Source organism: Hippopotamus amphibius, chromosome 2 (assembly GCF_030028045.1).
Source record: "Hippopotamus amphibius kiboko isolate mHipAmp2 chromosome 2, mHipAmp2.hap2, whole genome shotgun sequence".
NCBI lineage: Eukaryota > Metazoa > Chordata > Mammalia > Artiodactyla > Hippopotamidae > Hippopotamus > Hippopotamus amphibius.
Genome location: NC_080187.1, coordinates 212,516,376 through 212,530,534, shown reverse-complemented (window position 1 = coordinate 212,530,534; position 14,159 = coordinate 212,516,376). Strand labels below are relative to the sequence as shown.

The 14,159-nt window shown below is 36.2% G+C and overlaps 1 protein-coding gene across 11 annotated transcripts in view; it reads left to right on the top strand.

Annotated features, from left to right (window-relative positions):
- Positions 1 to 14,159, top strand: part of MYO9A (myosin IXA) — a 262,701-nt gene that overhangs the window by 196,984 nt on the left and 51,558 nt on the right. For all 11 annotated transcript variants that reach the window (XM_057723187.1, XM_057723183.1, XM_057723186.1 and 8 more), the window contains 5 exons: positions 6,331 to 6,473; positions 9,098 to 9,321; positions 9,810 to 9,926; positions 11,455 to 11,643; positions 12,680 to 12,727. In XM_057723187.1, the coding sequence (XP_057579170.1) occupies positions 6,331 to 6,473; positions 9,098 to 9,321; positions 9,810 to 9,926; positions 11,455 to 11,643; positions 12,680 to 12,727 (721 nt within the window). The remainder of the gene's footprint in view (positions 1 to 6,330; positions 6,474 to 9,097; positions 9,322 to 9,809; positions 9,927 to 11,454; positions 11,644 to 12,679; positions 12,728 to 14,159) is intronic.

Here is a 14,159-nt window from a genome sequence, read left to right as displayed (position 1 = left end):
TCCTAACCTGGGGGTCCAGCAGCAGGAGGAATCCCCAGAGAATCAGACTTTGAAAGCCAGCAGGATTTGATTGCAGGACCTCCACAGGACTGGAGGAAACAGAGACTCCACTCTTGGAGGGCACACAAAACAGTGTGCTCACCAGGACCCAGGGGGAAGGAGCAGTGACCCCACAGGAGACTGAACCAGACCTACCTGCTGGTGTTGGAGGGTTACCTGCAGAGGTGGGGGGCAGCTATGGCTCACCGAGGAGACAGGGGCATTGGCAGCAGGGGTCCTGAGAAGTGCTCATTGGCGTGAGCCCTTCCAGAGTCCACCATTAGCTCCACCAAAGAGCCTGTAAGCTCCAGTGCTGGGTCGTCTCAGGCCAAATGACCACCAGGGTGGGAACACAGACCCACCCATTGGCAGACAAGCAGATTAAAGTTTTACTGAGCTCCACCCACCCAGCCCAACCCACCATCAGTCCCTCCCATCAGGAAGCACCCACGAGCCTCCGAGACAGCTCCTTCCACAAGAGGGCAGACAGCAGAATCAAGCAGTATCAGCAGTATTTCAACTTGTGGAACTGAAAATCACAGCCACAGAAAGACAGAGAAAATGAAAAGGCAAAAGACTTTGTACCAGATAAAGGGACAAGATAAAACACCAGAAAAACAACTAAATGAAGAGGAGATAGGCACTCTCTGGAAAAAGAATTCAGAATAATGATGGTGAAAATGATCCAGGACTTTGAAAAAAGACTGGATGCAAAGATCGAAAAGTTGCAAGAAAAGTTTACCAAAGACCTAGAAGAATTAAAGAACAAACAAACAGAGATATGCAACACAATAACTGAAATGAAAAATACACTGGAAGGAACCAATAGCAGATTAACTGAGGCAGAAGGGCGAATAAGTGACCTGGAAGACAGAACGGTGATAATCACTGATGCAGAAAAGAACAGAGAAATAAGAATGAAAAGAAGTGAAGACAGCCTAAGAGACCTCTGGGACAACGTTAAACGCACCAACATTCGCATTATAGAGGTCCCAGAAGGAGAAGAGAGAGAGAAAGGACCTGAGAAAATACTGGAAGAGATTATAGTTGAAAACTTCCCTAACGTGGGAAAGGAAGTAGCTACCCAAGTCCAGGAAGCACAGAGAGTCCCAGGCAGGATAAACCCAAGGAGAAACACACCAAGACACAGAGTAGTCAAATTGACAAAAATTAAAGACAGAGAAAAGTTATTAAAAGCAACAAGGGAAAAATGACAAATAACATACAAGGGAACTCCCATCAGGTTAACAGCTGATTTCTCAGCAGAAACTCTGCAAGCCAGAGGGAGTGGCACAATTTATTTAAGGTGATGACAGAGAAGAACCTACAACCTAGAATACTCTACCCAGCAAGGATCTCATTCAGATTCGAGGGAGAAATCAAAAGCTTTCCAGACAAGCAACAGCTAAGAGAATTCAGCACCACCAAACCAGCCCTACAACAAATGCTAAAGGAACTTCTCTAAGCGGGAAACATAAGAGAAGAAAAGGACCTACAGAAACAAAAACAAAACAATTAAGAAAATGGTAATAGGAACATACATATCGATAATTACCTTGAATGTAAATGGACTAAATGCACCAACCAAAAGACACAGACTGGCTGAATGGATACAAAAACAAGACCCTTATATATGCTGTCTACTAGAGACCCCCTTCAGACCTAGGGACACATACAGACTGAAAGTGAGGGGATGGAAAAAGATATTCCATGCAAATGGAAATCAAAAGAAAGCTGGAGTAGCGTTACTCATATCAGATAAAATAGACTTTAAAATAAAAATGTTACAAGAGACAAGAAAGGACATTACATAAAGATCGAGGGATCAATCCAAGAAGAAGTGATAACAATTATAAATATATATGCACCCAGTATAGGAGCACCTCAATACATAAGGCAAATGCTAACAACTATGAAAGAGGAAATCGACAGTAACACAGTCATAGTGGGGGACTTTAACACCCCACTTACACCAATGGACAGATCATCCACACAGAAAATTAATAAGGAAACACAAGCTTTAAATGACACAATAAATCAGCTGGATTTAATAGATATCTATAGGACATTACATCCCAAAACAGCAGATTACACGTTCTTCTCAAGTGCACATGGAACATTCTCCAGGATAGATCACGTTTTGGGTCATAAATCAAGCCTAATAAATTCAAGAAAATTGAAATCTTATCAAGCATCTTTTCTGACCACAACGCTATGAGATTAGAAATCAATTACAGGAAAAAAACTGTAAAAAACACAAACACATGGAGGCTAAACAATACACTACTAAATAACCAAGAGATCACTGAAGAAATCAAAGAGGAAATCAAAAAGGAAATCAAAAAATACCTAGAGACAAATGACAATGAAAACACAATGATCCAAAACCTATGGGATGCAGCAAAGGCAGTTCTAAGAGGGAAGTTGATAGTGATACAATCGTACCTCAAGAAACAAAAAAAACCCCAAATAAACAATCTAATCTTACATCTAAAGAAACTAGAGAAAGAAGAGCCCACAAAACCCAAAGTTAGTAGATGGAGAGAAATCATAAAGATCAGAGCAGAAATAAATGAAATAGAGACAAAGAAAACAATAGCAAAAATCAATAAAACTAAAAGCTGGTTCTTTGAGAAGATAAATAAAATTGATAAACCTCTAGCAAGACTCATCAAGAAAAAGAGGGAGAGGACTCAAATCAATAAAATTAGAAATGAAACAGGAGAAGTTACAACAGACACCGCAGAAATAAAAAGCACCATAAGAGATTACTACAAGCAACTATATGCCAATAAAATGGACAACCTGGATGAAATGGACAGATTTTAGAAAGGTATAACCTTCCAAGACTGAATCAGGAAGACATAGAAAATATGAACAGACCAATCACAAGTAATGAAATTGAAACTGGGATTAAAAATCTCCCAACAAAGAAAAGTCCAGGACCAGATGGATTCACAGGTGAATTTTATCAAATTTAGAGAAGAGCTAACACCCATCATTCTCAAACTCTTCCAAAAAATTACAGAGGAAGGAACACTCCCAAACTCATTTTATGAAGCCACCATCACCCTGATACCAAAACCAGACAAAGATACTACAAAAAAAGAAAACTACAGACCAATATCACTGATGAATTTAGATGCAAAAATCCTCAACAAAATGCTAGCTAACAGAATCCAACAACACATTAAAAGGATCATACACCATGATCAAGTGGGGTTTATCCCTGGAATGCAAGGATTCTTTAATATACGCAAATCAATCAATGTGATACACTATATTAACAAACTGAAGGATAAAAACCACAAGATTATCTCAATAGATGCAGAAAAAGCTTTTGACAAAATTCAGCACCCATTTATGATAAAAACTCTCCAGAAGGTGGGCATAGAGGGAACCTACCTCAGCATAATAAAGGCCATATATGACAAACCCACAGCAAACATCCTTCTCAATGGTGAAAAACTGGAAGCATTCCCTCTAAGATCAGGAACAAGGCAAGGATGTCCACTCTCGCCACTACTATTCAACATAGTTTTGGAAGACCTTGCCACAGCAATCAGAGAAGAAAAAGAAATAAAAGGAATCCAAATTGGAAAAGAAGTAAAACTGTCACTGTTTGCAGATGACATGATACTATACATAGAAAATCCTAAAGATGCCACCAGAAAACTACTTGAGCTAATCAATGAATTTGGTAAAGTTGCAGGATACAAAATCAACACACAGAAATCTCTTGCATTTCTATACACCAACAATGAAAGATCAGAAAGAGAAATTAAGGAATCCCATTCACCATTGAAACAAAAAGAATAAAATACCTAGGAATAAACCTAACCAAGGAGGTAAAAGACCTGTACTCAGAAAACTGTAAGACACTAATGAAAGAAATCAAAGAAGACACAAGCAAATGGAGGGACATACCATGTTCTTGGATTGGAAGAATCAACATTGTGAAAATGACTATATTACCGAAAGCAATTTACAGATTCAGTGCAATCCCTATCAAATTACCAATGGCGTTTTTCACAGAACTAGAACAAGAAATCTTACGATTTGCATGGAAACGCAAAAGACCCCGAATAGCCAAAGCAACCTTGAGAAGGAAAGATGGAGTTGGTGGAATCAGGCTTCCTGACTTCATGCTATACTACAAGGTTACAGTGATCAAGACAGTATGGTACTGGCACAAAAACAGAAATATAGATCGATGGAACAGGATAGAAAGCCCAGAGATAAACTGTGGTCAACTAATCTATGACAAAGGAGGCAAGGATATACAATGGAGAAAAGGCAGCCTCTTCAATAAGTGGTGCTGGGAAAACTGGACAGCTACATGTAAAAGAATGAAATTAGAACACTTCCTAACACCATACACAAAAATAAACTCCAAATGGATTAAAGACCTACATGTAAGGCCAGACACTATAAAACTCCTAGAGGAAAACATAGGAAGAGCACTCTTTGACGTAAATAACAGCAAGATCTTTTCTGATCCATTCCCTAGAATAATGGAAATAAAAACAAAAATAAATAAGTGGGACCTAATGAAACTTCAAAGCTTCTACACAGCGAAGGAAACTATAAGCAAGATGAAAAGACAACCCTCTGAATGGGAAAAAAATATTTGCAAACGAATCAACAGACAAAGGACTAATCTCCAAAATATATAAACAGTTTATCCAGCTCAATTTCAAAAATACAAGCAACCCAATCAAAAAATGGGCAGAAGTCCTAAATAGGCATTTCTCCAAAGAAGACATACGGATGGCCAAGAGGCCCATGAAAAGATGCTCAACATCACTAATTACTAGAGAAATGCAAATCAAAACTACAGTGAGGTATCACCTCACACCAGCTACAATGGGCATCATCAGAAAATCTACAAACAGTAAATGCTGGAGAGGGTGTGGAGAAAAAGGAACACTCTTACATTGCTTGTGAGAATGTAAATTGATACAGCCACTATGGAAAACAGTATGGAGATTCCTTGCAAAACTAAAAATACAGCTACCATATGACCCAGCAATCCCACTGCTGGGCATATACCCAGAGAACACCATAATTCAAAAAGACACATGGACTCCAATGTTCATTGCAGCGCTATTTACAATAGCCAGGACATGGAAGCAACCTAAATGTCCATCAACAGATGAATGGATAAAGAAGTTGTGGTACATGCATACAATGGAATATTACTCAGCTGTAAAAAGCAATGAAACTGGGACATTTGCAGAGACATGGATGGACCTAGAGACTGTCATACAGAGTGAAGTGAGTCAGAAAAGGAAAAACTAATATTGTATATTAGCACATGTGAAATATAGAATAATGGTACAGATCAGCCAGTTTGCAAGGCAGAAATAGAGACCCAGATGTAGAGAACAAACATATGGACACCAGGTGGGGAAAGCAGGGAGAGTTGAGGGGAGGAATGAATTGGGAGATTGGGATACCAAATTGTACACTCTAAATATATGCAGTTTATTGTAAAAAATAAAAAAGGCAGACAGACCTGATTTTAATTTCCATCTCCATCAGTCCTCTGACCCTCAGGTTGCTCATGTGTAAAGTTATGATAAAAAATACCTGCTTATGATGGTAGTTGTGAAAAGTAGGCATCATAAATAAGGCATAGTGCCTGGCTCCTAGCAGGTGCTCAAAAAAAAAAAATTCCTTTTTTTTTGGTGGACTGAATGAACATACAAAGGAGCAATCAAATTAATGTATAAGTAAGCCTCCTAGTACGAGGTTAGGATACATGATATATGGTCAGTAAATGTGAGCTATTATTGTCTCAGGATGTTTCTTTGATTTATGTGTTGGGAGAGAGTACATGAACACTAAGAAGGAGGCAATAGAGCATAGTAGGTGTGATTTTCAGCTTTGTTACTCCCTGGCTATATAACCTTGGGAAAGTTACCTAATGTTTAAGCCACCAGTTTTTCACCTGAAAAATGTTGTGATTTGAATGTAAACTTGTTCTTATAGTTAATTAAGGTAATTCTATATAAGCACTTGTGCCTGGAGCACAATAAAAACTGAGATAAATGGTGGTTTTTGTTAACACCTCTGGGTCTCATTATTTCTGTATTCAAGATGAGGAAACTATCATCTACCTTCCAGATGAAGTTCAAATGTACAATTGAAGATTAAAAGGACTAAACGTAACTGTGAAGGTTAAATGAGTTAATTCACATGAAAAGTAAAGTGATTGATGTATAAATATTGTCAATAGGACATGCTGATTTCCATTGTTACCTTTTTTTTTTTTTTTTTTGTAAACAGACCTCAGAGAGCTAAGATGAGATTCTGGGCCAAAGGGAAACAAGGGGAGAAGAAGACTACCAGAGCAAAACCTGCTATCCATTCGGAGGTCTCGGCACTCTTTGCTGGCTCAGATATGATTCCAGCTCACCAGTTTCCAGATGGTAAAAATGGACAAAGGGTGCAGATTGTCTTCATAATCTCTGTTACTCTTTCTGAAAGTTTACTATCCCTTTAGTATTTGTAATGGTAATCCTGTTGGATATTCTAATGAAATACGACCAAGATTGTTAAACCTGTCCTTAACTAAAAGATAATTATAAAATTAAATTTTACCTATAATAGAAGTTTCAAGGAAATGTGGCACGAAACAGTGAAGTAACAACTTCAAGAACGATTGTGAATCTTCGATTAGCCACAGTTTTCTAAAGTGTAAAAATCTAGCCATCATTCATTCACTTAAACAAATGTATATTCCTAGTAAAAGTTAATAATAGCAGCTAATATTTGAGTGCTTACTATGTGCAAAGCACTAAGCATATTGTATGTGTTAACTCAGTTGATGCTCACAACAATTTTTTGAGGTTGGTATGATTATTAGTCCTAGTTTATAGATGAGAAAGCTGAGGCACAGAGAAGTTACTTGCTTATACATGTATAGCAATCGGCAGAGCTGAGATTTAAATTCAAGCAATCGAGCTGCAGAGTCCATGTTTGTAACCATTGTGCTGAAGTACCTACTGTATGTTCCTGGGACTTTATAGTGGTAGCAGTTATTTTAACTTTTGGGGCATCAATCACAGCACATTAGAAAGTACCCAACAGTTTATCTGTTGTGATATGACCTTTCTAAATTCTGGGATCTCCAAGGATTCCAATAGTCCCAGTATTAGATTAGCCCATTTTTCCCAAGTCCTTTGCTCAAGTATGTATGAGCATTTTTAATTACAATGTAAGGATGCCAGCTGTCTTCAACAGGGACATACATCAGAGGTGGATATATAGTAATGAGTGGGTAAAATACTGGTGGGTGGGTAAAATATCAGTATTGAATAAAATAGAAAGAGGCCCTAGGAAGAAAGCTATTATCTCTAAGTAGAGACAGAACAGACCCAGTTAAAGTAAGTAAACAAAACTTTTCATATCTAGGATGAGATAAAAATAAAGGGACAAAGGATAAGATAAGGATAAGATAAAGGGAGGAAAGATCAAGTTTCACGTAGAAATGGATCAGGCAGAGTGGAGCACCTGTGTGTCCGAGGGAAAACTGGTAGAAATTTAATTAGAACAGTTTTTCTGTCTTGTGGCTTTGCTCCTGTCACTTTGCAAACTGATATGAATAAACCAGTAGTAAATTAAGTGAATGCTACAGGGTCAGTTTGGAAAATTTGAAATTCCTAAGAGGATCAATTTTTTGTATCTTATCTGGTTTGCAGTAGTCATTCTAAATTTTTCATATTTCACAGTTATATTCTCTACTGCTCATTTCGAAGAAGGAATTAGGAAGCTCTTTGATTGAAGAATATATTACTAGCAGACTTCATTGTGTGTTTGCTTAATAAGGACACACGTGTAAAAATTAAGATTGTATTCTCTTTATTTATCTTTGGGTACAAATTTATTAAGGTGGCCCTTGTTTTTAATACAGAAATGGGATTATAGACAATTTCTTTAGTAACCATTATATCTTTAAGTATAAAGAAATATTGACTTTGCTAAATGAAGCAATTAGTTACTTGTATATCTAGGTTATATAATGGAATTAATATTAGTTGACACCAATTTGAATATACTTATGTCCTGTAGTTTTACAATTTTTATTCTGGTGCCACATCTAAAATTGAGTTTGTCTCACTTCCTGCCTAAGGCGGCATTTAGCATGTAGGAGGCTATTTTTTTCCTTTATTATCAGAATTTGCTTTTAGATGGAATGAGGATATGCCATTGGACAGAAGGTGGGGTAAATGTATGTGGGGGAAACATATGTGAAATGGGGCCAATATTCATATCAAGACCCAGGTAGGTGTTGGCATATCCAGTGTAGTTCTAGACTATAATGGACTACATGGAACCCAATTTCTCTGGTGTAAACAATTGCAGAGAAAATTTGTTGTGTTTTCCAATATTATATACAGAGCTAGTTAATTCCAGGAGTTGTCCAAGAAATTCATATAGTTATTTGGGAAATATATGTGAAAATCCTAAATAGTAAAGAGACCCAAGCAGAAGTGAACCAGTTGAGTTACATGGTTCCCTAAATAGAGGTTGCCAGCCTAACACAAGATATTGTCACTGAAGCATTTATGGCTTTGGACCCTAGTAAACAAATAATAATAATTATCAAACTTCACTGGCTTATTGGATTTGTATATAGCTGGATGTTCTTCCAAAGAGATTTAGTAAAGTTACGACTGGGTTTACAGTCAGCATTTAACATGCTAATGTAATTGTGTACTCTTCTTTCTTTTCTTTGGAACTGAGGTCTTTGGGATCCAGGCTTCAGTTCTACAAGACATCCAGGTTTTCAGTATCAGACCTCATCTCTTTGGGAAGATAGCATTTCCCATTGAAAAGTGACAATTCTTAAATACATTTTCTGTACAAATATACAATCTGGATTTACTGCCTAAATGCCTGACCTCAAACATTAATGTTACTTTACTTTTCAGATATTTACATGTTTCTTTCAGTGACTTACTAAAGGAACTTTAACTTAAAAAGAAGGATGTGGAGATTTCAATATTTTTACTAAAAAATTTTTTGTTGGATACTCTATCTTGATTTATAGAATTATCTCAGAATCAGCCAACACCTCCTTTGAGTCCAGAATTGCCTGGGAGCTGCCGGAAGGAGTTCAAAGAGAACAAAGAGCCTTCTCCAAAGGCAAGGCGCAAGCGAAGTGTGAAGATCAGCAGCGTGGCTTTGGAGTCTATGCATTGGCAAAATGACTCTGTCCAGATCATAGCAAGTGCCAGTGATTTAAAAAGCATGGATGAATTTCTTCTGAAAAAGGTATACTTTGCCTACTCAGTTAGGCCACTGAGCAGCTTTCACTGTAGAATGCTTATATATCAGAATATGCTCCCTAAAGTATATATGCTTCAGTAAGTTAGAAGGTCTGTTTCTTTACCAGAAAGGTGCAAATAATAAGATATGCATGAGTCAGACTGGGTAGACAGGATTTAAGGTTTTAGGCTTTATTGTTGATTTCAATTTTACTGTCATGTTGTATTCCGTATGTGAAGGTGAGGCTTGTCATTGCACACTTTGGGTTGTTTTCCTGGTGGGAGAACTATGCAGTCATACAGTGTTAGAAGGGATCTTAGAAATCATCTAATAGTAATAAAACTTTGGCTATCTAGTCATGCTTTTACCTGGGTCACACGGTAGCTTGCCCTTTCAGGACGGTCATTGTTGAAGCAACAGTATGTGTCCAGTGTGGCATTCACTTCTTTTCAATTTAGTTGATTGTGTACAAAAACTCTTTCTGTGGTCCCCAGATGAATGACCTAGATAATGAAGACAGCAAGAAAGACACACTAGTGGATGTTGTATTTAAAAAAGCTCTGAAAGAATTTCGGCAGAATATCTTCAGCTTTTATTCATCTGCATTGGCGGTAAGTTAGACTGTGTAGGGAGATATTCAGAAGTTCAACATATGAACAGTTTCACAATGCCATAAAAAATAATACAGGGGTCATGTTCAACTAGAGATTTCTCCAGTGTCATCTTTTTGCTTTAGGGATAGATAGGGAAAAGCATACTGCCTGACCTCAGATTAATAGCATCCTCAAATTTCCTTGAGTAGTTTTTTTTCCCCCTATTATGGATATATTTTCATCTTCTTAAGATACTGAATTCAGATATTCTAGGTACGATTCTTTTTCACCCAGTGGCTCTGTACTGTTTTGACTTCTCATGATCCTTTTAGCTCTGGCTCCAGCTTCTAATTCTCATTTGTGTTGGAATTATTATACTTTTTTATTCAGTTGAATTAGAGGTATATATTCACTGATTTCTATATATGAGTTTGTATCACTTTCAAATTTACCTTATACTTTCATATGATGTTTGTCATATTTTAGAAAATTTATTATTGGTGCTAAAGTATATAATAATACTTTTGATATATAGAATCTATTAGTGTCTCTGAATTGTCATATTTATTCTATAAAAATAATTTGTATTTAATTGGTTTTTCTTTGTTTAACCTGTAATTTAACGTGAAAAGAGAAATTAGGGGAACTGTCCTGAGTATCTTGCACTCAGTGTAAGATTTTTATGCGTTTTAAAGATAGGAACCATACAGTCTTAGAGACCAGTAATTTCAAGACCTTAATAAAGTAGTAATCAGGCTATGGCAAATGACTAGGTTTGGGTAGAGACAGTGTTGGCCATATTTTTCTAATCCTGCCAACTACTTATAGCTGTATTTTCTAGATTAGGAACCAGTATACTTTGAATCATGTGGGAAGAGCCAACATTATGAACTAGAGCTTAATAGTGGTTTTCTAACCCTGGGTCAAAGAAGTTCAACTTCTAATTCTGAGGAGGTGAAAGAGAAATAAATTTTAAATGTATATAACACGTTTTGGTCACTTAAATGCTATTATTTTCTTTCTCATGAACACTCCACACCTTATTTAAATAAGTTAAAAGGGATTCCATGTAGACTCCTTTGCAAGAAATACAATGTTATTCTAGGCATGTCATTCTTCTTTGGAAAAATGAATCAAAGTAAAGGTTACCTAATGTTTCACTAGGCAAGAAATCAAGTATTCACTTTTTCACTTTAACAGTGGAACTATCTAAACAAGGTTCATTTCTGGGGAGATAGGTAATTAAGAGGGATGCAAATAATCCTTATAGCTAAATATAGTTAAAAATTCCCAGGACTTTCTCCAATTATTACATTGTTTAAACTGTTAGGTATTTTACTAAAATTTAGCAGGTTTTATTCTGCGGACATTCCATAGTAGAGTGGAAATTTACAAATACAACATGACCTCATGGGCATGCCCATTAGAAAGTATATCAAGATTCTAATTTTTATTCAAAATACTACCCAATAAAAATTGAATTAGTCTTCTATATATAAAGAATTTCTTCATAAAACCTTACATTTCTTCTCTTATTGCTTTTTAGATAGATGACGGGAAAAGCATACGGTATAAAGACCTCTACGCACTATTTGAACAGATTTTGGAAAAGACCATGAGGCTTGAGCAGCGTGATTGGAGTGAATCTCCAGTCAGAGTTTGGGTCAACACTTTTAAAGTGTTTTTAGATGAATATATGAATGAATTCAAGACTTTGGAATATATACCCACAAAGGTAAATATATTTTGATTTCTAAAAGGATTCATTTATAAATTCTTCTTAAGAGTCTGGGACATCTGGTATTTGAGAAAAACATTACAGTGAACATGTCAACTTAGCACTACTTTAGATCCAGCATTCTGTCTTAAAAGTTCATCATACTGTATTAAGTCTTCTGCAATGAATACATTCTTCACTGAGTTAAAATATAATGTTGTGCCATTAAGATTATACTTCTTGCTTCAGCCCTGTTAAATAACTGTTATGAAATCCTTATTACAGAAGAGATAGCAAGCAGGCTTAGAGAAAGTTATTTCCTTTCAGTACCCCAGGTGAAATAATTAGATATGTAGTCATTGGGTAGCAGGAATACTATTAATCCTTTTTATTGATTATGTCCCATTTTATTTTCAGTTATTCTGGTTTATGTATATTTAGATTTATAAAACATCTGAAATCATTTTGAATTAAGCAGATATAAATAAATCCTTGAAAATTCTTCTGTTCTACATCTAAGTTAAGGTCTTTATATTATGCAGAAGAATATTCTTACGAGGCTTATACTGCCTTTGTTTATAATTTTAAAAGGTTAGGTTTAGATTGTCCTCTACTATGGCTATCAGGAAATGTCATATGTAAAAGAGTTTTTCCATGTCCCAGATGATACCTTTTTATATTTAGCTCTGGCATGGAGAGTTTTCTAGAACCAAAATGTGGAAAGTGCAATCTTTAAAATTAATAATCAGTTAATTAATGATTAAAATAAAATAATCATTTAAATTAATAATGGTGTGGCTCCTGGGCAGAACTGAGGTTTAAAAACACAATTTCTAAAGTATCCTTCCATTCTGCTGCTTTTATGAGCACTGTGTTTTACTAAACTTAAATTTTGTTTCTCACATTTGCTTACTAGCACTGCACATTTCCTCTTGAAGAATAAAGAGCTGCTTGTTTTATTACCTGTTGAGCAAAATATCTCAGCATTTGCAAAGAACTAAGAAAGCGTGTTAGGCTTTATTATATCACAGTTTCTGTATTTCTCTCCCACCAGGTGCCAAAAACAGAGAGAAAGAAAAGAAGGAAAAAAGAAACTGATTTAGTAAGTTATAATCTGTTTTTTTATGTTATCAAAAAGTAATTTTTAGACCACCAGTCTGAAGTATATCATACAGTATTTCTGTGGATATATTTAAGGAATAAGTTTATCAGATGCCTGGGGGTAATCATTTATATTTTTACAAAAATTTAGAATGACAAATGGCTTGAATTCTTTGACTTGACTTGTTATTAATGGTGGCTTCCTAAAATGGTAGAAAACTGAAATGTTTACTCATGAAAGGTACAAATATGATCCCTTTTTAGAAGTAGGGGTAGGGAAGGAGTTTTTTAAGGCACTCTCTCTCCCTTCTAAAGAATATGAGGACTACTTAGGGTTTTACAAATATTAGCCCTTCTAATTCAAAAGACATTCCCAAAGGCATCTGAGCATATTTTACCATTGTTCATGTTCTTACCTTTTGTATTATAGATCTCTATTGCATACTTTACCATAATCTCTGTAATTACAGGCATGAGTTAAGCCCTAGAGGAGCTCATAATCTGCTCATGAAGGCAGGCATTTAAAAAATTACTACTTTCAGATGTAAGTGTTATAGTAGAAATAGTACAAAGTGATGTTGAAATACAGAGAGAATGAAGGAATACTTTATAGAAGAAAAGATATTTTTGCTAGTTCTTATCAAGTGAGTAGTAGTTTAGACAGGCAATATCTAGCCAGAGGGAAAGTATATCCAGAGACACATGAGTGAAAAACCTGGTGTGTTGAGCCAGTAGCTTTAATAGGCTCAAGTATTGCATGTTTATATGGAGGTGGCGGGAAAAGTAGGTAGAACTCTGGTCAGCATGCTACCTCCAAAATATATCTAATATCTGACCATTTCACACCGCATCCACTGCTATTAGAAAAGTCCGGTACACTATGTATTGTTTCATAATTGATCTGCCTTCTTATATTCTTCTCCCCTTACAGTTTTCTACATAATAGCCATAATGACCATTTAAAAACAAAAATCAGGTCATGTTCCTCCTCTACTCAGAACTCTATAGTGACTTCCGATGTTACTCAGAATAAAACTCGGAGATTACACAGCCATAAAAAGGAATGAAATTGAGTTATTTGTAGTGAGGTGGATGGACCTAGAGTCTATCATACAGAGTGAAGTAAGCCAGAAAGAGAAAAACAAATACCGTACGCTAACTCATATATATGGAATTTTAAAAAATGGTACTGATGAATCTAGTGACAGGGCAAGAATAAAGATGCAGTTTTAGAGAATGGACTTGAGGATACGGGGTGGGGGGGCGAAGGGGAAGCTGGGACGAAGCTAGAGAATAGCATTGACATATATACACTACCGAATGTAAAACAGATAGCTAGTAGGAAACTGCTGCATAAAACAGGGACATCAACTTGATGATGGGCGATGACTCAGAGGGATGGGATAGGGAGGGTGGGAGGGAGTTGTGGGAAG